At 38.2% G+C, this 25287-nt stretch overlaps 2 protein-coding genes across 2 annotated transcripts; both read right to left on the bottom strand.

The window, feature by feature from the left end:
• Window positions 1–15042: 15042 nt before the first annotated feature.
• On the bottom strand, window positions 15043–17355 carry LOC142335899 (tetratricopeptide repeat protein 27-like). Its single transcript, XM_075384260.1, has one exon. It carries the CDS (start codon window positions 17347–17349, stop codon window positions 15046–15048), a length of 2304 nt encoding a protein of 767 aa, XP_075240375.1. The 5' UTR covers window positions 17350–17355; the 3' UTR covers window positions 15043–15045.
• Window positions 17356–23788: 6433 nt separating this feature from the next.
• Window positions 23789–24919, bottom strand: LOC142336118 (tetratricopeptide repeat protein 27-like). The gene has a single exon (XM_075384669.1). It carries the CDS (start codon window positions 24917–24919, stop codon window positions 23789–23791), a length of 1131 nt encoding a protein of 376 aa, XP_075240784.1.
• Between the last annotated feature and the right edge of the window lie 368 nt (window positions 24920–25287).

The raw sequence follows: 25287 nt of genomic DNA, 5'->3' as shown, positions 1-25287 counted from the left end.
CGAAATATAGTCCCAGACTAAGGTGCGGACGAAATCACCTCTGATCAGACAAAAGTGCGCTCGAAGTTGCCTCTGTTTAGACTAAAGTGCGTTCGAAATAGTCTGATCAGAGAATGATTTTTAGCATGAACAAATCTCTCAATATCGTTATAATATATTCATTTCATCTATCATTTTATCAATCTAATATTCAACTAACAGAAAGCCAATCCTGAAAGTATTGCTAATGAAAATAAATCGAAAAAAATGATCAAAAAATTACTGAGCATGCCATTTATTTATGCTTTTAACTGAATAAATGAACTTAGACAGCTTTGCATAAAAACGTCTTGATCTACTTTGATTCAAAATCTTTTCTTGAAATCATTTTAAACCTAGAAAATGTTCTCATTTTTTCACATTCACTCCACTGATATCTTTATCAAAGTTAAGTTACAGTTATACAACTAACGACATAATAGTGCTATGCGCGGTTTGGTTCAGTGGTTTTAAGTTTCAGGTTAGCATAGCACTTTTAACTTATTTTTCCTTCAGTATTTTACATCAATCTTCAAAACGATTCCGTCCCTCAATTTATTTTAACGCGTCTTAACGCTTTCCTTCATGAACAAAGTTACACTAATTACACTTTTTACGACTAGCGCAGCCCTTTAATTCTCTGATCAAATGAAGCTCAGTAATTCTTTCCCTGACGCGAGCGCAGCCCAATTTTTATTTGTTTATTCATTTTTTTATCTATTTGTCCCACTCTCAAAATTTATTACTTCTTGAATAATTTTTCTTAATAAACGACTTTTTTAATTTGAATAAAAAATTATTGATATCTTACCACGCATTGAAATACAACGAACCAATCAACTTCTACGAGGCTAGCCAAGAACACCAATAAAAAGAGTAAAAGCAAGCAGAGCCAGCAGAAGCCCTTCCCGGCGCTTGAAATGGCTCCTAGCAACCGCAACAAGAGCAATCAATTGGTTTTAAAGGAAAAACTCTGAAAAAACAGGAGCATAAACTCATCTTTCCGAAATTTCGAACTTTCTATTTTAATTATTGATGCCTTTTAAATTGATTGAACTTGATTGTACATACATTAATAATAATAACAGCAGATTCAAAATCTTTTCTTCAGGGGACCGGCAGTTGTTATCAGCTGGACCCCTTGGTTCTGATCAAACCCATCAGATTTTCAGATGAAGTTCTGATCAGAATGCTGTTTTATTGTTGACTCTTACCTGAGACAACAAAAGTCAATACGAAAACAAAAAAAAACTTGAAAAATTATTCGCTCAAATTGGTCTCTGTCAGACTAGTGTGCGCTCGAATTTGCCTCTGATCAGACTAGTATGCGTTTGAAACTGTCTCTGATCCGACCGTCCCAGAACAAAGTGGCCTCTGATCAGACAAGTTCCGGACCATTGTCCAGACAAAAGTGCGCTCGAAGCCTTTTCCAGAACATGTAATTCGAGCGCACAGAGAACATGTGTGCGCTCGAAACTCGTCTGATCAGGGGTCACTTCGGTCTGGCCACCTCGACCTGGGTATAGTCTTCATTTTGTTATTTGATCTAATATATGGTTTCACGCTCATCAGAAGATGCTCTGTGTACCTCAAATACACATCCCTTAATTAACTATAAATTATGTTCAAACAATGGTTTAATTGATTAAAAACTTCTTAACTAACTAAAAAATTTGGATACGCGCAAAATAATAAATCACATTGAGTCTTTTTCACATCGGGATTTTGTTCTAAAGTATTCAATTTGCGAATATCATCAGATCATTGATGAAACAAGCTTCACTAGGTAAGGTCTGCATAAGAGACACCACTTCCTGAAACGAAGACAGACAATAGTGGTAAACTTTTTCGAGAGAAAAAAATTCGATAAAAAGCCAAAATTTGTCTCCCATTTCTGTATCAAATTCTGCTCAACATAGCCAATTTAGTTGAGTATGTAAACAATTTCAAGAAAACAGCTTGAAGTTTCTATCGTATTCTCTGGTGGAAAATTAAAAATGAAAATAGCCATTCATAAAGTCATATTTTTGAATTTGTTGAAAGATCAAAAAGTAATGGCTATTTTACTCGGCTAAATTTCCTCATACATCAATGATATTGCTAAAGTTTCTCTGCACTCAGAGAGCCTTTTCTTGCAAAGAGTGAGCTTAAACCTGCTGGTGGGGAGTTTAATTCCGCTAAATTACACAATAATCTGTATAGGTTTCTGTAATGTAAATTTTGTTGATAGTTATTAGTGTAACTGTTGATCCCATTACTCCGCAGAGGTGTACCCCAAAATTTCCGCCCTGGTAAAATTCGCTTGAAAATTAGATACGTAAAATGAACATAGGAGACATCTTTTGTTGATTGTTTTTTGGAAAAGGGCTTTCGGCTATTTTGCAAATTAGGAGAACTTTTAAATTGTAAAATTGGTGACAACTCTTGTAGCAAGTTTTCGCTCTTTTTAGAAATCTATTATTTGAATTAAAAGTATCTCTAATCCGCAATTGAGCCTAATAAAACGCGCACTTTTTGAGCATGCAACCTGATTTAATACTTTGTAAAAAGCACTTTTTTAGAAGCTTTCAAATCTTTAAAGTGACTTAAATACAATCGACATTAAATAAATGGTGTAAGTCCCAGCGCCTCAAAATTTGATTTTTTTTCCCGAAAAATCCCTCGCTCAACAAAGTCTTTGTGTATCACTGTGGGACTGGCCAATTTTAATGAGTAGTAATAAATAGTACTAATGAGTAGTAATAAAGTGTCATAAGTAGTATCAAAGTAGTAATTTTGCAACTCAAAACGCAACGTAACTGGAAATTGAGTTACGCTGCGTGCGAAAAAACGATACAGTAATAAGTAGTAATACCCTTTAATAAGTAACACCCTTTAATAAGTAATACCATTTAATAAGTAGTAATAAAGTAGTAATAAAGTACTAGTAGTAGTAATAACGCCTTTATAACCGCCATATCTTTAACCGCTATGACTTTAATGAGATGCCATATCTTCCAGTTGATGTACTGGTGCAGATTCCATGAATCGCGTAGGAACCTTTGATAAGTAATAATAAGTACAATTAGAAGAATAAAAGCTTTAATAATCAGTTTAAGCTCAAAAATGGGCATTAAATTAGGCTTAATTGCGGATAGTGCGAAATTGAGTTACGTTGCGTGCGAAAAAACGATACATAAATGGAGCAGATTCGTGATACAAAACCTTTGAAAAATAGGTTACATAGCTTGTACTTTTAATTCGCGGCTAAAATTTGAACGTTTTGCTAACACGGGTTGCGCAATTCCCTTCAATTTTGCCTGTTTTTGCTAAAGTAGCTCTATTCCGCAAAAAAGTTGCGTTTTCAATGTATTATCACAGAAAAAACAAACACGAGATACACAGATACACAGTGAAAATTTGGGTGTACCTCTGCGGCGTAATGCCAAAGCTTAAAAACTTCGTTGTTTTCTAGCAACAAAGACGGGAATCAACCTCTTCAAAATGTTTTGCGGAAAAATTTGTATGTTCATTTGAGAGGTTTCAAAATGAGTTGATGAAATTCTGTTATAACTGATAGAGAATAATAAATTAAGGTTTACTTCCCATTTTTTTGTACTTTTAAACAAAAAAAAGTTTCATAAAAAACAATAGATCTGTGCGGTCGCAGTTTTTGTGTGTGTTCGGAAACAGTTTTATAGTTCTTTGCGAAATTTTATCTCACGTGTTGAGCGTAGAGATTATAATCCACCAAGATGACACTGTTCAATTGAAAGCATGAGATTTTGAAGTTCCAGTCATGCAAGAATTGATGAAAATATTATATTTTGGTTAAAACTTCTTCTGCTAAGTGTTTTGGTATTTTAGTCTTGATTGGTATTAGTTTCTAATTCCTTCCACGCTAAGTCAACCAGGGACTCAGATGGCTCCAAAACGATTAGACTTCTGATCAGACCATCTTCGAGCGCACATTTGTGCAAGGTGTGCTTGGTTTAAATGGCCTGGAAAAGTCTTCAGGCACACTTTAGTCTGGACAATAGCCCGACTCTTGTCTGGTGAGAAGCGGATTTGAGCGCATTTTACTCTCATAAGGAACAATTTTCGAGCGCAATTGGGTCTGAACAGAAACTACCTTGAAAGCATTTTCTATTTCCATTTTTTGTTTTTATTACTGAGAGATGTTGCCTCAAGTAAGAAGCAACAGTATAACATTGTTCCGGTCACAGACTCAATTAGAGTTTGATGGTACTGATCAGAACCAAGGATCTGGTTTATAGCAAAAGCTGGTCCACTTTTGAATAAAATTTGATAAACTGCAGACATTACTTAAAAAATTGATTTAGATGAAATGAATACATTATAGTGATATTAGGAAGTTCGTTGATGTTTAAATTTTTTTCTGCTTAGGGAAATTCTAGCGCTCTTAAGTCTGATCAGGGGTGCCTTCAACCGCATATGGGTCTGATTAGAGGCAATATCGAGCGCACTTGAGTCTCATTATAAAAAATTTCAAACGAACTCGAGTCTGACCAACGCTCACGTTAGTCTGATCAGGAGTGAATTTGTAAATTTTGACAACACGATGATCAGGAGTGATTTTGGTGAATTTTGACCGCACGATAGTTTGATTGATGAGACTTCTGTGTGCACTTTGAGGGCACACGGAGTTTTGAGCGCACAATAGCCGGATCAGAGGCCACTTTGGCCTCGGTTTGTCTGATAAAAAGTTACTTTTGCCTGGACCTCAATTTGGTCGTCTGTATGTGGATCAGATTCACTTTAAACCTCACTTTTCAGAGATAGAATCTACAATTTGACTAAGATTTGCAGTTATTTCAATCACTATGTAAATATTTATCATTCAATCTTTCCCATCTTTTTCCATATTAACAAGAATGTTCTCTGGTGAGTTACCTCACGTCTGAAAATTAACCTGGAATTTTTAAAAAGAAAACTTCCAGCAGATTGATGCTTGAAAATCTGAACTAAAGCATGCGTTATAGTTTATATTTTTAAAAAATTAAAAAAAAACTTGTGACAGATCTGCAAAATTAATCAGGTTCAGCTGTTCTAAGTTATGCAAAAAGGTTTGATGTTTCTTCTGAACTCAATAGGCTGAATAATTCAACATTTTTCAATCTCTGAATGTTAACTCAGTACGAGTCGAAGAACTTTTGAAAGAAGCGCCAAATTGAGCTAATTGAGTATATAAGATAGCAATGTTTAAAACTATTTTTAAAATCAATTCAACAGTCTTTTGGTCATGTCAAAAATTTGAATTTTTCAAGAATATGAGTTGCTTACAGGCACATCAGCTTTTTTATAAGTTATCTACGATAATGTGTCATTACTTACTTAATAGTTTTTTCAGCTTAATATTAGAATTATTAATAATGTTTTTGCGTCTAGAAGTTCATTTGAGATATGAGTCAGTGCTAATAAACACCTAGTCTTTTAAAACCGCAATTTTTATTCCCGAAGTATATGTCTGCAATTATTTACCATTTAGGTTTTCTTCATTTCTGACTAATTAACAGGCTATTCGAAATCACCGCAGACAACGGCAACAAGTGTGAGTCACTGTTGTAATGGTTGAGAAAGGTAAAATGGAAAGAAAACCATGTAATGTATGAGAAGAACAAAACAATCATGTTTCTTAAATGTATTTTACTGTGCCAAAAGATTCTTGCCCGTTAGAACCAATCAGTCCATTAATACAAAAAAAATTATCTTCACAAAGTTATAGAAAGCAAACCTTCGATGTTTTAAGCTACTTCAAATAAATGTTTTTTATATAACATGAATGTTACATGCAAGTTTGTTGAACAACTTTGTGTAGAAATTTTAAATTTAAGAATTACAGGAAAACGAAAGTTAAAGAAATTTGAACTAACCTCTAAATTTTGTACTACTAAAATTATTATTCGAAGATTTAGGCATGAACAAATGACCTGGAACGTGTTTTTCGGACCTTACATAATACGTACGGATATACGAAACCCCTAGAAATCAGGCCACATTTAGGGCCCTTAAATTGTATTTTCTCAGATGATTAGGCTAAACTAAGCCCACAGGACTCAATTATCTCACGATATTAGAAGACAAGCTAGTATAAAAACGGCTAATTTTTGAGCCTTTTTCTCAACTCAATTTTTTTATTCTAAATTCACTTGCTTTTTATACAGCCTTTTATAATCAGCGGTAATTGTCTTTCCTTAGTTCGATTTTTCTAACTTCTTAGGATTATTCGATAGAATCGGTGTAGAATCAGAGATTGAATAGCGAAATAGAAAGTTGTGAGGAGACGTGTTGTAGATTACACTTAGTTTGATTCTAGTTTTCATTTAGTTAGGAATAAGGTTTGTGGTAACTTTGCGATCTTTAACTTATAAGTCTAGTAAATTCTTACGTTAGAGTTTGACTTTAATTAAAAACATAATATAGCAACTCAGGGACAAATGTGGTTTTTCAGAGATCAATGACTATTAGGTTAAGTTAAGATCTCCCGAGACTTGGACATTAAGAGAGTGACTGCAGACACCTTCAAGACGAGAATTTCTAAGAGTATCAATCGCCGCATTCCTTTGCAGACTGAATAAGTGAATTCACTCTGAGGGTAGGGTTGCCTGCTCGTGGAATACTTGGCGAGTAAAACTAAACCATGTAGTATGGATGGGTAAACCAAGTAGGCACGTAACACGGTCTGCAGTAACCGTAAAGCACCTGATGGGCAATAGATCTTGCGTTCTTTTTTCAAGTGGTTGATACTCGTCTGGTTGGGTTGTGGAGTGAAGTTTTTAGTGTCACAGATTGATCTCTTAAAATAACTTAGTTGCATTGAGAAATTTGTATCCTTCTCAATCACAGTAACACCTATTTTATAATTTTTCTCCTTTTTCCATACACTTAGCTCAGAGGCTAGAGAACTCTGAATCCAACTTTACCATTACTAATTTAAAAATACTGCTGCCTCCAATCTGAATCTTAGGAGTAATAGAAGGGCTTGGCATAACCCTCTCTGTTATATAGGGTAACAGGCTTGCGAAGTTACCACTACTATAGTTTTCTGTTTTTTTTAATATTCAAGTATCTACAAATTGTTCGAATTTGATTAGGGAATCTTCCCACCCGTTTTTCAAATTCTACATTTTGGCTGAACTGAAATTGCAAAACGCTTATTCCTAACTCAACTACAGCGTGTGTGCTTGTACCCGAGGGTAAACTCGTTGTCGTCTCGGAAGCTAAGACTAACTTTGCTGAAATTGATGAAGCACACATTCTCTCTTGTCAAGGTTCGAAACGATTAAAAACTGTGAACAACACTTCTCAATGACCAGAAACCAACAAGTACAGCTCTCATTAAAATTCGGACGAATCTAGTTTGTTCTGATCTCTGACTCTACAAAGAAACTCTGTGTGCTGTGTTGGGTGGTTTTTGTCCCCTGTTTTGTAATAGATTTCACTCTGTGAGGTCGTGCTCACGGTTTCATAATTTTTTTTTCCATTTCCAGAGTAAAATTGTTGGAATTGTGAACAAAGTGATAACCAATAAAAACAGTCCTAAGAAGCCTACCACAATATTAGCAGTTCCTCCAGCTGCGTTTTGACTTGGTCGCTCGTGGTTGCTCCGATGAAAATCTCAAACCAATTTTTTTGACGTTGCGGTGTCTATTTCCAGCGTTGTTTTTGCTTGTAGTTCAACTTAGACATAATCCATTACTTTTCTTTGGTAGACGCTGGTGGTACTTAGGGAACTCAGCTCGTGGTTTTCTGATATCGGCAAGGTGAACGCTTCCTCAAGTAGAGAGTTGAGCCCTACGGTCATAACCAGCCCGGTTTCGTTCTGACTATTGTCTGATGCGGGGCGGAGAACCAACTCTCCATTTGATATCTCAGTTCTCCCGTTACAGAGAGGTTATATGATGCAACTTCGTCATCCGCTCAATCTACGGCTCTTTAGGGTGTTATGTTATTTCAGTTATCCGGTATTTTGTGGTTGCTTGAGAAAAAAATTTTTGATTGCGCTAAATAGGTTGCAGTAGGAATTATTTAAAGGTGGATGATATCAAATTTACAGGTTTGTAAAACAGCTGCTTCTTGACCAAAAATAGACTGACCAGACAAACAAATTGTTGGTTTCTAGTCATTGAGGAGGTTTGTTCACAGAGTTTTAATCGTTTCGAACCTTGACAAGAGAGAATCTGAGCTTCATCAATTTCAGCAAAGTTAGTCGTAGCTTCCGAGACAACGAGTTTACGCTCGGGTACAAGCACTGACGCTGTAGTTGAATTTGCAATAGGTTGCGGAAGGGGCAATCCTTTAAAGACTTTGTGGATGGGGCTTTGACTTGACATCAGGATTTCCATTTTTAAGAGAGCCCATTTTCCCCAATAAAAACATTACGAATTAGCTCAAGTTCATAGTCGAGACTAAAATGCAGGAGTGGTATTTGGAATCGAAGAGGTTGTAGAATTCTTTGCAGTTTTCTGGTTCAACGATTCTTGATGATAATCTTCCGTTCGACATCTCCTGAAAAGCCTCCCGAACTTTATTATTGAATTGCTTGAGTTCATACTTAAAGGCTTGCTCTTCCAAATGAAGAGACACTAACGCGGAGGAAATGTTATTGATCACGCTTTGCGTTTTGAAGAAAAAAGTGAACTCCTCTTGTGGTTGCAGACTTGGGCCTGCTGTACTTGTTCCATATCGTGTTCAAGGTTGTTAAGTGCTTCCTCTATGTTTTCACAGTTCCCAGCTGTATAGTTCAAGATAGTATTCATTTGCTATTGCTGTTTTAAACTTTCGTTGCCCAGGATGTGTATGGTGTAGCTCGAAGTCCATGCGGTCCAAGTGACTTGCAATTCGTCGCATTTCTTCTGAGACCTGACAAAGATGAAAGATGGACAGAATTTTGCAAGCTGTTTTTTTTCCACTATTGGCTCAAAAACAAATGCAGCGGCAGCTCCCGCTGCAGCAATGTTATTGACCTTCACTTCCTGTTCAAGAGCTCGGTAGAATTTGCAAAAAATATTCACATCTCGAATCAGATGAGGCCTTTCTTCTTCGATCTCGAAAATGTCTTTTCGTAGCGATGTGATCAGGGTTTGATGAGCTCATCGATATAAGTTTGGTTGATATTTGAATAATTATGACTGGTAAAAAGTTCTTCGGTTGATTCTCTTTGGGTGACAAGAAGTTAATCAATCTGAGAGTTCGCTTCTGTAGTAAATAAATAGGTTCCAGTGATCGTCTTGTTGTACATCCATAACTAAGTATGCCATACTGATAGATGGGTTAAGTGTATGTTCTGTAGTATCTCCATAGTACTTTTTTCTCAACAATATTTCTAAGTCTTACTACAACTGAAGAGTGCTTTATCAATTTGTTTTAACCTTTTTGATATGATCCTTGAAATTCAAATTACCATCTAAAACAATGCCAAGGCAATCTACTGACGCTGATAGAATTATTAAACTTCCATTGGAGGTTACAACATTCTTTTCGGAGCCTAGAAAATGGGCCAATCGGGTTTTTTCAACATTCAAGGATAGCTGATTTTGTTCTAACCAGCATGGTATGTCTCCAACTTCTGCGTTAAGGTCAGAAGTCAATACTTGAGTTCATTCACATCGTGTTTCGATACTTTCAAGGAAATCGGGTCAAATACATAAATACTGCTTGGGGTGCGCGAGCCCAAAAGACAAGTATTAAATTTCAAGAAGAACGAGGAGGAAGTGATAGCAAGTATCCAAAAAAAATTTTCGATGAGCTACCACAAAACGACATTTAACTTTATACCCAAGGCATCAATGAACTTTCCTAATGTCATCATTCCGAAAGTTGTCGATGAAGCATCACATTTCCTTCTGCGCCAAAGTCTCTGATCCGAAGACTTAAAAGAAGGCATTGTACGGTTATTGTTTTCCTGAAGACTTAAAAGGCATTGTACGGCCATGGTTTAAAAAATTTTTACGTCCATTCAAACTACCGGCCCGTAAACAACCTGCAATTTATTTCCAAATTAATTGAAAAACAGATGTTTATAAACCTTGGGCACATTAACTGGAAGTCAATGGTTTAGAGTATTTAGCAAAGCGTCTATAAGATTTTTTTTAAACCGAAACGGCTCTCTTCTATGTCTAAAATGATATTTTATCTTTTTGACGACAATAAGTCAATGGGACAAAATGTCGACAGGAGTTCCAGAGGGATCAGGATTGTGGCCCACTGATTTTTATCTTTTACCTAAGAGGTTTCATCATCAACCCTACCCATAACCCTATCGGGTTTGGGGGTTCGCCAATGCCAAGACTAGTATAAAGCATCATACGTCGGTTCTGTTCTCTCCTCTGACGATCTTGTGTCAAAAATAACCGGTGAAAGCGCATAAAACTGCAGTTTTTCAGGATCTTCATTCCGGCATAGCACAACTGGACATTTCAAACTTTTTGCAAAGGACGATCCAACAAGCTCTTGATAATGACAAATTTCGAGGTCTCAAAGAGAAACTAGCTTCCGAAAGAGAATCCACTTCTCTCATTGTCTATTCAACAATCTGGAGCATGGTTTACTGCTCCTCCCATTCCAGCTCTTGGGCTTTAATTGGCACCAAATGAGTTTTGAAATAGTCCAAATTACAGTAAAGCAGGAGTTCTTGACATCTGTGGGGATCATGCCATTGCGTATCAAGACCAAGGAGACGCAATTGCAAGAAATGACCGGATTCGAGATAAAATATTGTCTGCTTGCTCATCTGCCAATCTCTCACCAGTAGTGGAAAAAAGAACTTTATTCCAGAAAGACAATCACGGCCCAGAGACAGCGTTTTTCCGACTTGGAAAGCGCGAAAATGTGCTGCATTTGATGTAGCTTTTACTTCGTCGATGCACTCCAACTCTCTCCTTAATGCGGCTGCAAAGGAAGGATACGCACTTGATGTGGCAGATGAACGAAACTATTGCCTCCACGTCAATAACTGCGCAAAAATGGGAATCACATTTGTTCCCCTTGCAGTCGAAGTACTTGGCGGAATATCGGAAGCTTTAAAACAGCTCAAGCGTTTGGCTGTGTTAAGTGACAACCGTTCTTTCACGGCGCACGGGTTGTCTGTAGCTTTCCGTAAACTCCTGCAATCCCTGTCGATCACAACTATTCGGGGATCAGCGGCAATGTTGTTGGGCTCCATAGTTGACTATTTTGCATTTTGGTTGCTTGCCCAATCGGAGGGGAGGTTGCTTGATCCATTTTTGTCGCCATCAGTGTCGATCGTTATGGTTAAGGGTTCTGCCTCAATGGTTTTGTCTCGCTCATTTTGGCCAGATTTATTTACGATTTCAGAATAAGAAGAGTCCCGATTGGTCCTTTTATGATGAGCCGCCTAAATGCTTGCAGCAAACGGGAGCCTTTTTAATGTGCAATTCTACTTTTTTATTCGTACCTCACCAAAGTGTGTAGAATAAAAACAAACATTTTACACAAGGAAAAATAAATTAAAACGCTGATGAAATGAGGTTTATAAACTGTTCATCTGTTGAATTGATAACCACCGTTATGTCAACCAAATTAATAATGTGTACTTAGAAACTTACAGCTGAAAAGTCCACGAATTTTCTAATTCAAATAATGCCGTTTTTTACGCTCAAACCGTTCTTTGTCGTATTTCATTCTTCGATTTCGCATAGTAAATCCAATATTGGATTTAATATGCGAAATCGAAGAATCAAATACGACAAGGAATGGTTTGAGCATAAAAAACGGTATTATTTGAATTACAAAATTCGTTGACTTTTCAGCTGTAAGTTTCTAAGTACACAAATTATTAATTTGGGTGACATAACGGTGGTTATCAATTCAACAGATGAACAGTTTATAAACCTCATTTCAACAGCGTTTTAATTTATTTTTCCTTGTGTAAAATGTTTGTTTTTATTCTACACACTTTGGTGAGGTACGAACAAAAAAATAGAATTGCACATTAAAAAGGCTCCCGTTTGCTGCAAGCAATTAGGCGGCTCATCATAAAAGGACCAATCTGGACTCTTCTTATTCTGAAATCGTAATTAAATCTGGCCAAAATGAGCGAGACAAAACCATTGAGGCAGAACCCTTAACCATAACGATTGACACTGATGGCGACAAAAATGGATCAAGCAACCTCCCCTCCGATCGGGCAAGCAACCAAAATGCAAAATAGTCAACTATGGAGCCCAACAACATTGCCGCTGATCCCCCAATAGTTGAGATCGACAGGGATTGCAGGAGTTTACAGAAAGCTACAGACAACCCGTGCGCCGTGAAAGAACGGTTGTCACTTAACACAGCCAAACGCTTGAGCTGTTTTAAAGCTTCCGATATTCCGCCAAGTACTTCGACTGCAAGGGGAACAAATGTGATTCCCATTTTGGCGCAGTTATCGACGTGGAGGCAATAGTTTCGTTCATCTGCCACATCAAGTGCGTATCCTTCCTTTGCAGCCGCATTAAGGAGAGAGTTGGAGTGCAGCGACGAAGTAAAAGCTACAAATGCAGCACGTTTTCCCGCTTTCCAAGTCGGAACAACGCTGTCTCTGGGGCGTGATTGTCTTTCTGGAATAAAGTTTTTTTCCACTACTGGTGAGAGATTGGCAGATGAGCAAGCAGACAATATTTTATCTCGAATCCGGTCATTTCTTGCAATTGCGTCTCCTTGGCCTTGATACGCAATGGCATGATCCCCGCAGATGTCAAGAACTCCTGCTTTACTGTACTTTGCACTATTTCTAAACTCATTTGGTGCCAATTAAAGCCCAAGAGCTGGAATGGGAGAAGCAGTTAACCATGCTCCAGATTGTTGAATAGACAATGAGAGAAGTGGATTCTCTTTCGGAAGCTAGTTTCTCTTTGAGACCTCGAAATTTGTCATTATCAAGAGCTTGTTGGATTGTCCTTTGCAAAAAGTTTGAAACGTCCAGTTGTGCTATGCTGGAATGAAGATCCTGAAAAACTTTGCAGTTTTTTGGGCTTTCACCGGTTATTTTTGACACAAGATCGTCAGAGGAGAGAACAGAAGCAACGTATGATGCATTATACTGGTCTTGGCATTGGCAAACCCCCAACCCAGATAGCGTTATGGGTACGGTTGATAAAATCTTTTAAAGGTAGAACATAAAAAATTAGTGGCCCCAATACTGATCCCTTCAGAACTCCTGTCGACATTTTGTCCAATTGACTTATTGTCGTCAAAAATATAAAAGATCATTTTAGACATAGAGAGCCGTTTCGGTTTTAAAAAATCTTTTTTTTCAATTAATTTGGAAATAAACTGCAGGATAAGTCTTCGGATAAGTGACATTGGCGCAGAAGGAAATGTGATGCTTCATCGACAACTTTAGGAATGATGCCAATAGGGAAGTTCATTGATGCCTTGGATATAGAGTTTAAAATGTCGTTTTCTGGTAGCTCATTGAAAACATCTTTTGGATACTTCCTATCACTTCCTCCTCCTTCTTGAAATTGAAAACTTGTCGTTTGGGCCCGCGCACCCCAAGCAGTATTTACGACGCGTTTTCCTTGAAAGTATCGAAACACGGTGTGAATGAACTCAACTATAGACTTCTGACCTTAACGCAGAAGTTGGAGACATACCATACTGGTTAGAACAAAATCAGATATCCTTGAATGTTGAAAAAACCCGATTGGCCCATTTTCTAGGCTCCGAAAAGAATGTAACCTCCAATGGAAGTTTAATAATTCTATCAGCGTCAGTAGAATGCCTTGGCATTGTTTTAGATGGTAAATTGAATTTCAAGGATCATATCAAAAAGGTTAAAACAAATTGATAAAGCACTCATCAGTTGTAGTAAGACTTAGAAATATTGTTGAGAAAAAAATACTATGGAGATACTACAGAACATACATTCAACCCATCAATCAATATGGCATACTTATTTATGGATGTACATCAAGACTATCACTGGAACCTATTCATTTACTACAGACGCGAACTTTCAGATTGATTAACTTCATGTCACCCAAAGAGAATCAACCGAAGAACTTTTTACCAGTCATCAAATTCCAAATATCAACCAAACTTATATCGATGAGCTCATCAAACTCTGTCTGAAAAGAGCTAGGAAAGAGCTTACGGTAAATTATCTTAATGAATTATTCGTGGGAAAGAACAATGATACCCGAGGTTCGAGTCCAGGTTTTTACCTTGTGCCAAGTATAAGAAACCAAGTCCAGAAAATTTCGCCTACTTTCAGAAAAACTACTCTACTCAATTAAGTGATAGGTAGTGGAGCCCTCCCTTTAGAGTTCAAGCGGTCCGGTGCCAGCGAGCACAAGATCCTTCGTAAGGTGAAGTCAAAATAGATTATAAAGACGTAATCAACATAATCTTCACGTGATTGGGTTTCTCTAAATTCTCTGGGTCCTCAAAATAAATTGCAGGTTGTTTACAGGCCGAGAGTTTGATAGGACCTATGAATTTTTTCAACAATGGCCGCACAATGCCTTCTTTCAAGTCTTTGGAAAAAACCGCACAACAGCGCCAAATAAATGATTTAGGTGCAGGAAATGTGATGCTTCATCGACAACTTTAGGAATGATGCCATTAGAAAAGTTCATTGATGTCTTGGATATAGAGTTAATAATATCGTTTTCTGGTAGCTCATTGGAAAACTTTTTTAGATACTTCCTATCAGTTCCTACTCGTTTTTGTGCAATTGAATACTTGTCGTTTGGGCTCGCGCACCCCAAGCAGTATTTTATGTATTCGACCCGTTTTCCTTGAAAGTATCGAAACACGATGTGAATGAACTCAAGTATAGACTTCTGCTTTGCAAGAGCGAAAACCTTCAGAAAGAAGACCTTGAATTAGTGATCTAGCTCAGCTGAAGTGATGATTTCATAACAGCAAAATTGGTCGAATATTTTACAAAACTAGCCTTTCAAACTGATCTTCAGCATCAGCATTTCAATATCTTGGAACACAATCATATTAGCCATTGCTGTGATCTCAAAAGCTAACTGCGGTACCTTATCGTCCAAAGAAAACAAAAAGGAGCAATCAGACACTTTTTAATCTCTGTTCCAACTGGTCCAAAAATTTAATCAAATCGGCAATGAGTTTTTCAGACTCAGGTGTAACATGTTCAAAGAACGACGCCTCTAAGTTGTAAAAGTTCTTCAGATTTCTCAGCGATCCGTTCAGTTCAACTTTCAAATCTTCCGGACATTTTTCGGCGCTCTCGTTCACGAACTCATCAAAACATTTCAGCAACTTTTCCGATTTCTTCGAGCAACTCATGAACAGCTCAAAGTTAGAATCCACTTTCGGCGTGTTCATCAATTGTCTTAAAGCTTTGATGTAGAAACGGGTTCCTTTTTCCTTATCCGAAAAATCTTCAGCACACTCATAGCAGACGTCGCCATAGCATTCCCAAACTTGATACATAGTCGAAACTTTCGACGTTACAAACCCCATAAACTCCATGAAAAACGCTTTCTGTCTAGACCACGATAGTTCATCGTGATCTTTTTTCGACTTAATAAACATTTGAGTAGTCTTTTGAAACGCTAATATGTCCAGCCGTCTGTCTTTTAACTGCAAAATTCTTTTAAAGCACCGAATAGCATCTTGGACTTCACCCGTGCTGACACTGGTCAATAAAAAGTTCTCCCAAATCTGCCAATTGTCAAAACTGTGCCTTGCAGCTTGAGAAAAGGCTCTGTGGGCTCTTGTAATGTCATTCATATTGACAAAAACAGCTCCCAAGTTGCTCCATCCTTCAGCATTTTCCGGCTCAAGTTTGACAAAACGTTGGAAAGCTTTCAAACCTCTTTCCCAATCTTCTATTGACATAGCACAACAACCCATTGAGTACCAAACACCTGGTTGTAAGCTGTTCAGATTCAGAGATTTTTCAAAGTTTTCAACTGCTAACTCCATTTTCTTTTCGCCGCAATAATGAACACCCAGTGCTTTGAAGGCCTTCGAAAATTTTCCGCCCGTAATTTCAAGCGCTTTCCGGTAGCATTCTGGTTCGCTTTTTAAATCACCCAAAAGACACCATAAATTAGCAGTTGGATTTTTTGCAAGTTGTTTCTCAATTAGCTCAGTTCCCTCTGTTCGACGATCAAGCCTCACGTAACAAGAGGCAGCAATCTCCCACATTTCCAGTTTCAGATATATTTCTAGAGAAGTGGCCGTGCACCCCAGCTCAAACAAAATGTCTGCGTACTGTCTATCTGTTTGCCATTTGCTCGGCCATGAGAGGGCAAAAAATGCAACCATTTTGCTCAAATCCTTGGAACTCAGACTGTAGCAACTTTGCAGGTCCTCCATTTGCATCAGCAAGCGATCCAGGTATCTTATGTGCTTCCCTTCAATAGCTGATCGTTGGAAAAGACCGTAATACTGAACTGGATAAAATTTGGATTTGAACTTAACAATAGCGTTCACGAGAGCTTTTCGTTCATATTCAGTGGATGTATCGGTAGCCAAATGATGTAAATGGTGATACAACTTTAAGCAGACAACTATTTGTTGTTCGAGACATATATCTGGAATTTCAGTAGCTTCCGGGTTCAAAAATTTAGTTTCTGGAAGAAGTGTGTCGTCATCAAGGGCTTTATTTCTGGGGTGTTGCTCGCATGTTTTCTCAGCAAAGTTTGAAACAAATGGGTCAAGTATATCTATTTTGACAAATAACTGAGAAAGAGCATCTGTCTGAAACTTGGTGTTGACTCCCAACGCACCGGCAAACTCAATCGAAATTTTGGAAGCTTCATTTGCCTTGGCCGAGTACGACAATGCTTCATTTTGCAAATAGAACATAAAACATGTTTCACACAATTGCGAACACAGCAGAACTTTTTCTGAATCAGATAAAGCTTCCACTCCGAGATTTAGTTGAGGAAGCTCTTTCACAAAAAGCTCTCGTAGCGTCATTGTTGAATTGTCCAGAACACTTTGCCAAACTTTAATCAAACATACTTTGGCGTGAGCTAACTGGTAGGCATTCTCATGTCCATATATGTTATCCGAATAAAGCAGTTGATAGCTCAACGATAGAAATCCTGGGAAAACGCATAATGTATAAGCAGGAACAGTATCTACAGTGAGATCTCTCAGGGCACTTTTGGAACATAGTGCAGTTTTCAGCGGCATACTCAACTTAGATTCGTCAATTCCAGGACCCGTCCAGTTAAGCTGTACAAAGGAGTCCAAGGCATGCAAAGCCACAAAAAAAGAATTTTCAACATTCTCCAATATGATAGCACAAATTTGATTTATGTCGAGGCCTTCCCTCAAATCCAAGGAAAATAAATTGGACTGATAGTTGATTCCAATAATACTGCCACACTCCATTGACAAATTTCTGAAATTTTAACTTCCTAGTCTCAACAAAACAAAAACTAATAAAGTCGAACAAACTGCTCTTAAACAACTGTTTGAAGGAGCTCATCCTTACTCTGTGGGATGGGTGGCGGCATTGCCGCGAAAAGGAGCTAAAGGGGGAGGGGTAAACTGTAAAGAATGAACCTTCACAACATGAATTTAAGTCGCCACGAAAATTCGTCGTTGATATTCCAATGGTTAGGGCAAATTCGGAATAACCCTAAAAATACAAGAACATGGACAAAATCGAAAAATCCGGAATAGGAATGTTTTTAAGTAAATTGATAACAGATGTAAATATGTGTTGTAAATAGGCTAAATATTGTATATAAGGAAAAATTTTCGATTGAATTTTTTAGAATGTTTCCTAGAATTGTTTTAATTGTCATCTCAGACAAATGTAAATACATATTCATTTTATCTTTTAACAATTTGTAAAACAGTTTTAACCTGACGATGAACGTAAAGTTCGAAAACGTTTGTTTTAAGTATTGGAAGTAATTTTAATTTGACAAATTGGTTTCTTTTACATTTACTTTGTCAAATATTTTGAAAACAAGGCCTATAGAGGGGCTCATTACATAATACTTTGAGAAGTTTTCACTGTTTTAGTGTTTTAGCGAGTATGAATTTTATAGATTTACCGAGATGGTGCATATTTTGGCTGCAAGTTCGCTTCATCACGCCGTAAATAGTCTCCCATATTCAAGCAAGAAACAGTTTTTAGGGAAAGTAACATCAGTTCCCGGATTCTCCTTCAACAGAAATTCCAGAAATTGGTTCAAGAACGCGAGAAATCTCCTTCAGAAGGGTCATCTGAGCAAGAGGAAGGACTTGGTAGTGTGGCACGACCTGATAAACAACACAATCTCACGTCACAAGTCAAACAACTACCAACCCTGCAGCGTGCCGGAGTTGACATCGTTTCTTAGAACGAACAAAGACCGCTTCTGTGCTATTGTGTACTGTCGACGTATAGGCACAGAGGATATTTTTCAGGAGCTGCTGAAGTCCGAGGTACTGGTGCTAAGCGTAACCAAGCACCTGATTTCGAAGAGAAAAAGGAAGACGCAGCCAGGAAAGTATTCTCAGCTGCATCAGGAAGCTGGGCTGGAGATTAAGACCTTGGAGACAGTATTACGCCATCAATACAATTTAAGAGGGCTGCTCAAGAAAGGAAAAGGCAAGAACTTGGGCAAAAGGCAGAGGAAAGTGAGAGCCAAGGCAAGGAAGGTGCAACAGACACAGACTGAGGAGGAGCTCCTGAACAATCGGGCTTCATTGCCCCCTGTCCTTGAGCTTCTTTGAGGTATGTCGTTGCTGCTACCGAAGACGTGGCTCAGGTATATTTTGAAAAAATCAAACTGTTTCAAACTTTATCTTGATTACTTGAAATCTTTAAATAAGGTCACTAGCTGCAATTACCGAATTGAATTTCTAAAACAATGCCTTAACAATGATATAATTCCGGATTTTTTGAGGTTTCGCGCTCCTAAAAATGAAATTTTTTCTGAACAAGCGGTGCACAGTTTTCAATTAAAGCTCCTAAAACAAGAAATAAACCGTGCGGAGAAAGGCCGTAAAGTGTTCAGGGAAAAACTTGAGACAGATAGGAGTAGTTTTAGGGAGAAGGTGAGACCAGAATTGATGCCATCCGTTTTTAGCTGCATTAAGCGTGAAATGAGGGGTCACTCCGCAATGGTTCAGAACAGACTTAATGGAAAACTTGATAAACTGTCAGAGAGACAGGATAGACCACTGCGGAATGGCTCCCACAGTAATGTTGTGATAATGGATGGCCCGGAACTTCCAAAGTTTGTACTTGACATCCTATCGTTGGGACCTAAACACCCAGTGAGAGACAAGTTTAATGAGGTGCACTTTCTCGCAGATGTAGACAAACTTGTACGTGAGTTACGCGAGAATAACACTGAGGGTGAGAAACTTTGTGAAATTGAGGCGTCCGCAAAATGGTATGCAAAAAATGTACGTGAAACCCCATTGGATAGAGGGGTCAAAAAAGTGCATGATTACCTAAAAGCCAATGATTTGCTGGCGGTACCATTTGACAAAGGTTGCGGTTTCTGTGTGATGAAGAAGTCAACGTACAGGGAAAAACTTGATGAGGTACTGAACTCAGATCAATTTCAAAAAATCGAAGTAGCTAAAGATGAAATTGTGATCAAAAATGAAAAACAGATCAATAACAGCCTGCAAAATTTAATGAAGCAAGGGAAAATTAGTGACAAAATTTATCAAAGACTCAGGTCAACAGGTTCACAACCAGCGAGGCTTTATGGCCTGGCAAAGGTACATAAAAAAGATACACCTCTCCGACCTGTTCTTTCAATACCGGGTAGCAGCTACGAAAACTTGAACAGATTTTTGACACCATTTTTCCAGAAACTACCGGGCGCAAACATTGAAACCAACACGCAAGATGCTAGAAAAGCCTTAGAGTCTCTCACTCTTGAAGATGACGAGCAGATAGTATCTCTTGACGTAAAAAGTTTGTACACCAACGTTCCAGTTGGAGAGGCTATAGAAATTGCTCTAAGAGATCTCTATTCAAGCAACCTAGCTCCAGATATCCCAAGGTCCGCCATGAAAAGTTTGCTAAAGCTTGCGGTGACGAATGTTCATTTCAAATGTAATGGGATCTGGTATGTACAATCAGAGGGACTGGCTATGGGTGCATCACTGGCTGTAATACTAGCAAATGTGTGGATGAAATCGTTTGAGGCATCACTTCAAAAACCAGAGCTCAGTAAAAACTTTTCCAGATGCGACCAAAACGGGAATTGCAAAGACTGTAACCGGAGAGTGACCTACCGAGGAAAAGGAGTGGAATGTGAGTCATGCAAAAACTGGTTTCATGCAAGATGCCAAAAAATATCGAATGAGGAATACGCCAACATGCAGGATGTGGTTTGGATTTGTACTTATTGCAGCAACCAACAGACAGTGGGACACGATAAGGAGATGAAATTGTTTAAAAGGTATGTGGATGATATTATCTGCACGGTTCGTGGTGACCCGGATGAGTATTTAAAATTTGCAAATTCATTACACAACAACCTGCAATTTACCTTAGAAAAAGTGAACATGGATGGGGGTTTGGCTTTTCTTGACATTAACGTAAATGTGAGCAGCAAAAATAATATCACCTGTCATTGGTATCAAAAACCAACTGACACTGGAATAATACTGAATTTTCGCAGCTGTGCACCGCTTCAACATAAGAAAAATGTGATTCAAGGGACGGTTCACAGGGTTTTTAATGCAACCTCTAATTGGTTGGCCTTCGATCAGGCTCTTGAAAAGAACAAATCTTGCTGGACCAAAAATCAATATCCAGAGGAATGGTCTTCAAAAATTGTGAATCAGACTCTAGAAAAAATAATAAGTGGCGGTAAAGACCAATTAAGAACAACACCGAAAGAGCATCAAAAAAGCAAGACTAAATCTAATGATAAGCCAACTATTTTTCTACAATACAGAGGCAACCTCACTCAAAACTTCGCAAGCAAATTGAAGAAACTATGCGAATTGCAAGTAGTTTTTACAACGCGAAAATTAAGATCGTGCCTCCCCACCCTGAAACCATCCTTTGATAGAGATCTGAAATCCCACGTGGTATATGAAATTAAATGTAATGGATGCGGATCCATCTATGTTGGGCAAACAAGCCGGCATGTTACCACAAGGATAACAGAACATCAAAAGAAGGATTCACAGGTGGGTCAACATCTAGTTGAATGTCGTGGCGCCACGAATGACATTGAATGGAGAATTCTGGACGCCTGTCGGTCAGTAGAAAAACTAATGATCATCGAAGCTATATATATCAGCAAGCTGAAGCCGGCACTAAACACACGCGACGAATATAGGGGGAGGGAACTCACGCTAAAATATTAGTTCAAATCATAATTTTGACTAAATGAGAATGCATAGGGCAAAAAACATTTTGTGCATGACAAAACGAAATTTGCAAAACCTCCACAAGAGGGATACTTATGGTTAGGGCAAATTCGGAATAACCCTAAAAATACAAGAACATGGACAAAATCGAAAAATCCGGAATAGGAATGTTTTTAAGTAAATTGATAACAGATGTAAATATGTGTTGTAAATAGGCTAAATATTGTATATAAGGAAAAATTTTCGATTGAATTTTTTAGAATGTTTCCTAGAATTGTTTTAATTGTCATCTCAGACAAATGTAAATACATATTCATTTTATCTTTTAACAATTTGTAAAACAGTTTTAACCTGACGATGAACGTAAAGTTCGAAAACGTTTGTTTTAAGTATTGGAAGTAATTTTAATTTGACAAATTGGTTTCTTTTACATGTTGATATAAAAATTGTGATCTTTTCCGTTTGTGTACCCCCAATACGTTCTGCGCCCCCCCCCCCCAGTTGCAGAGCACGTGCCAATGCATAGTAGTAAATCATTATGTTAAAATATGGCACGTGCTTCTGGGGGTGCAAATAATATGCGTCCACTAAGCTGGGGGGCACAAACGGAAAAGATCCAAAAATCAGTTGCAAAATAAATGCTACAAAACTTTCACTATCCAGTCATCATTGTTTTACGAAAGATAAAAATAAAGCCTCGAGACAAAAAATGGTTCTCGGGTATTTGTGACAACGCCTCCTTGCAGTCCGATGCCATGTAAAGTATGTATTACAATGGTGTTGACAACACGTGCTGGAGGGCATCAACACGTGCTGGAGGGCAAACATCAATGTGAATGAGCCAACCTATCATGAAAGGGACAAAATCTACTCAGGACTAACATCGAACTAGTGAACACCTACATACTAGCTTCGTCTAGCTCTGATACAAGACATCAATCAGCAAATTATTGATTTAGATGACTGCATTATTGTAGGTGATTTGAACGCTCTTTGCCCTCTATGGCAGTCGAAACGACCGGAAGACACAAGAGGAAACATTATTTCAAATGAGAAAACATTTATTAGGCTCCACTTCTTCACAGAGGTAACTGCTCTAAATTTTGGAGCACATTGAAAGGACTTTCGTCAAGTATCCCTTAACCATCTGCAAACAGGGCCATATACTTTGACGCTAAGAATACTACTCCTCACCATGATCTAAGGAAATGCGCAAACAAGTTTAAGCAACGATACACTCCACACCCCATGAAGTATGGAAAACAAAAGAAATGCACCAAGAACATTTAAAACTGGAAATGCATGGCAGGAAGATTAAGTGTAACACAGTAAAACTATGAGACACAGAAAACTACGGCGCTTGGCCCAGATAGAAAAGCACCAATCCACCTACATCATTTAGGCCCCATAGAATAGTGAACCATAATGTATGACATGCTCATAAATAACATATTAAACGCAAAAATCGAATTTTTCACAAACAAGTAGGAGAACAAAAAGAGATGGTTACTAATAGCAATATAACAATATACCGGATTTTAACAATATAGAGAAAGCCTCATAAATAATGATGGGAATCATTATGGAATTTTATCATGACGGGACACGTCAAGGAATGTTTGTTCATGACGGGATTCGTCAAGCAGGTAAACCTGTTATCTGTTTGTTTAACTAACAGGGACCCGTGCGGTAGAAAATAACTTTGAGAACATCCCAAGGAGATTAACTAAAATGGGTAAAAATAACCTAAGATTAATTAACCATTGATAGGACTCAAACCAAAGTACATATTCAATACTAAATCTGAGTAGTCTTTTGAAACGCTAATATGTCCAGCCGTCTGTCTTTTAACTGCAAAATTCTTTTAAAGCACCGAATAGCATCTTGGACTTCACCCGTGCTGACACTGGTCAATAAAAAGTTCTCCCAAATCTGCCAATTGTCAAAACTGTGCCTTGCAGCTTGAGAAAAGGCTCTGTGGGCTCTTGTAATGTCATTCATATTGACAAAAACAGCTCCCAAGTTGCTCCATACTTCAGCATTTTCCGGCTCAAGTTTGACAAAACGTTGGAAAGCTTTCAAACCTCTTTCCCAATCTTCTATTGACATAGCACAACAACCCATTGAGTACCAAACACCTGGTTGTAAGCTGTTCAGATTCAGAGATTTTTCAAAGTTTTCAACTGCTAACTCCATTTTGTTTTCGCCGCAATAATGAACACCCAGTGCTTTGAAGGCCTTCGAAAATTTTCCGCCCGTAATTTCAAGCGCTTTCCGGTAGCATTCTGGTTCGCTTTTTAAATCACCCAAAAGACAACATAAATTAGCAGTTGGATTTTTTGCAAGTTGCTTCTCAATTAGCTCAGTTCCCTCTGTTCGACGATCAAGCCTCACGTAACAAGAGGCAGCAATCTCCCACATTTCCAGTTTCAGATATATTTCTAGAGAAGTGGCCGTGCACCCCAGCTCAAATAAAAATGTCTGCGTACTATCTATCTGTTTGCCATTTGCTCGGCCATGAGAGGGCAAAAAATGCAACCATTTTGCTCAAATCCTTGGAACTCAGACTGTAGCAACTTTGCAGGTCCTCCATTTGCATCAGCAAGCGATCCAGGTATCTTATGTGCTTCCCTTCAATAGCTGATCGTTGGAAAAGACCGTAATACTGAACTGGATAAAATTTGGATTTGAACTTAACAATAGCGTTCACGAGAGCTTTTCGTTCATATTCAGTGGATGTATCGGTAGCCAAATGATGTAAATGGTGATGCAACTTTAAGCAGACAACTATTTGTTGTTCGAGACATATATCTGGAATTTCAGTAGCTTCCGGGTTCAAAAATTTAGTTTCTGGAAGAAGTGTGTCGTCATCAAGGGCTTTATTTCTGGGGTGTTGCTCGCATGTTTTCTCAGCAAAGTTTGAAACAAATGGGTCAAGTATATCTATTTTGACAAATAACTGAGAAAGAGCATCTGTCTGAAACTTGGTGTTGACTCCCAACGCACCGGCAAACTCAATCGAAATTTTGGAAGCTTCATTTGCCTTGGCCGAGTACGACAATGCTTCATTTTGCAAATAGAACATAAAACATGTTTCACACAATTGCGAACACAGCAGAACTTTTTCTGAATCAGATAAAGCTTCCACTCCGAGATTTAGTTGAGGAAGCTCTTTCACAAAAAGCTCTCGTAGCGTCATTGTTGAATTGTCCAGAACACTTTGCCAAACTTTAATCAAACATACTTTGGCGTGAGCTAACTGGTAGGCATTCTCATGTCCATATATGTTATCCGAATAAAGCAGTTGATAGCTCAACGATAGAAATCCTGGGAAAACGCATAATGTATAAGCAGGAACAGTATCTACAGTGAGATCTCTCAGGGCACTTTTGGAACATAGTGCAGTTTTCAGCGGCATACTCAACTTAGATTCGTCAATTCCAGGACCCGTCCAGTTAAGCTGTACAAAGGAGTCCAAGGCATGCAAAGCCACGAAAAAAGAATTTTCAACATTCTCCAATATGATAGCACAAATTTGATTTATGTCGAGGCCTTCCCTCAAATCCAAGGAAAATAAATTGGACTGATAGTTGATTCCAATAATACTGCCACACTCCATTGCCAAATTTCTGAAATTTTAACTTCCTAGTCTCAACAAAACAAAAACTAATAAAGTCGAACAAACTGCTCTTAAACAACTGTTTGAAGGAGCTCATCCTTACTCTGTGGGATGGGTGGCGGCATTGCCGCGAAAAGGAGCTAAAGGGGGAGGGGTAAACTGTAAAGAATGAACCTTCACAACATGAATTTAAGTCGCCACGAAAATTCGTCGTTGATATAAAAATTGTGATCTTTTCCGTTTGTGTACCCCCAATACGTTCTGCGCCCCCCCCAGTTGCAGAGCACGTGCCAATGCATAGTAGTAAATCATTATGTTAAAATATGGCACGTGCTTCTGGGGGTGCAAATAATATGCGTCCACTAAGC

This window comes from Convolutriloba macropyga, chromosome 3, assembly GCF_964194025.1.
Source record: "Convolutriloba macropyga chromosome 3, txConMacr16.3, whole genome shotgun sequence".
Taxonomy (NCBI): Eukaryota; Metazoa; Xenacoelomorpha; order Acoela; family Convolutidae; genus Convolutriloba; species Convolutriloba macropyga.
Note: the sequence above shows the minus strand (reverse complement) of the source record. Positions and strands in the feature narration are given on the sequence as shown.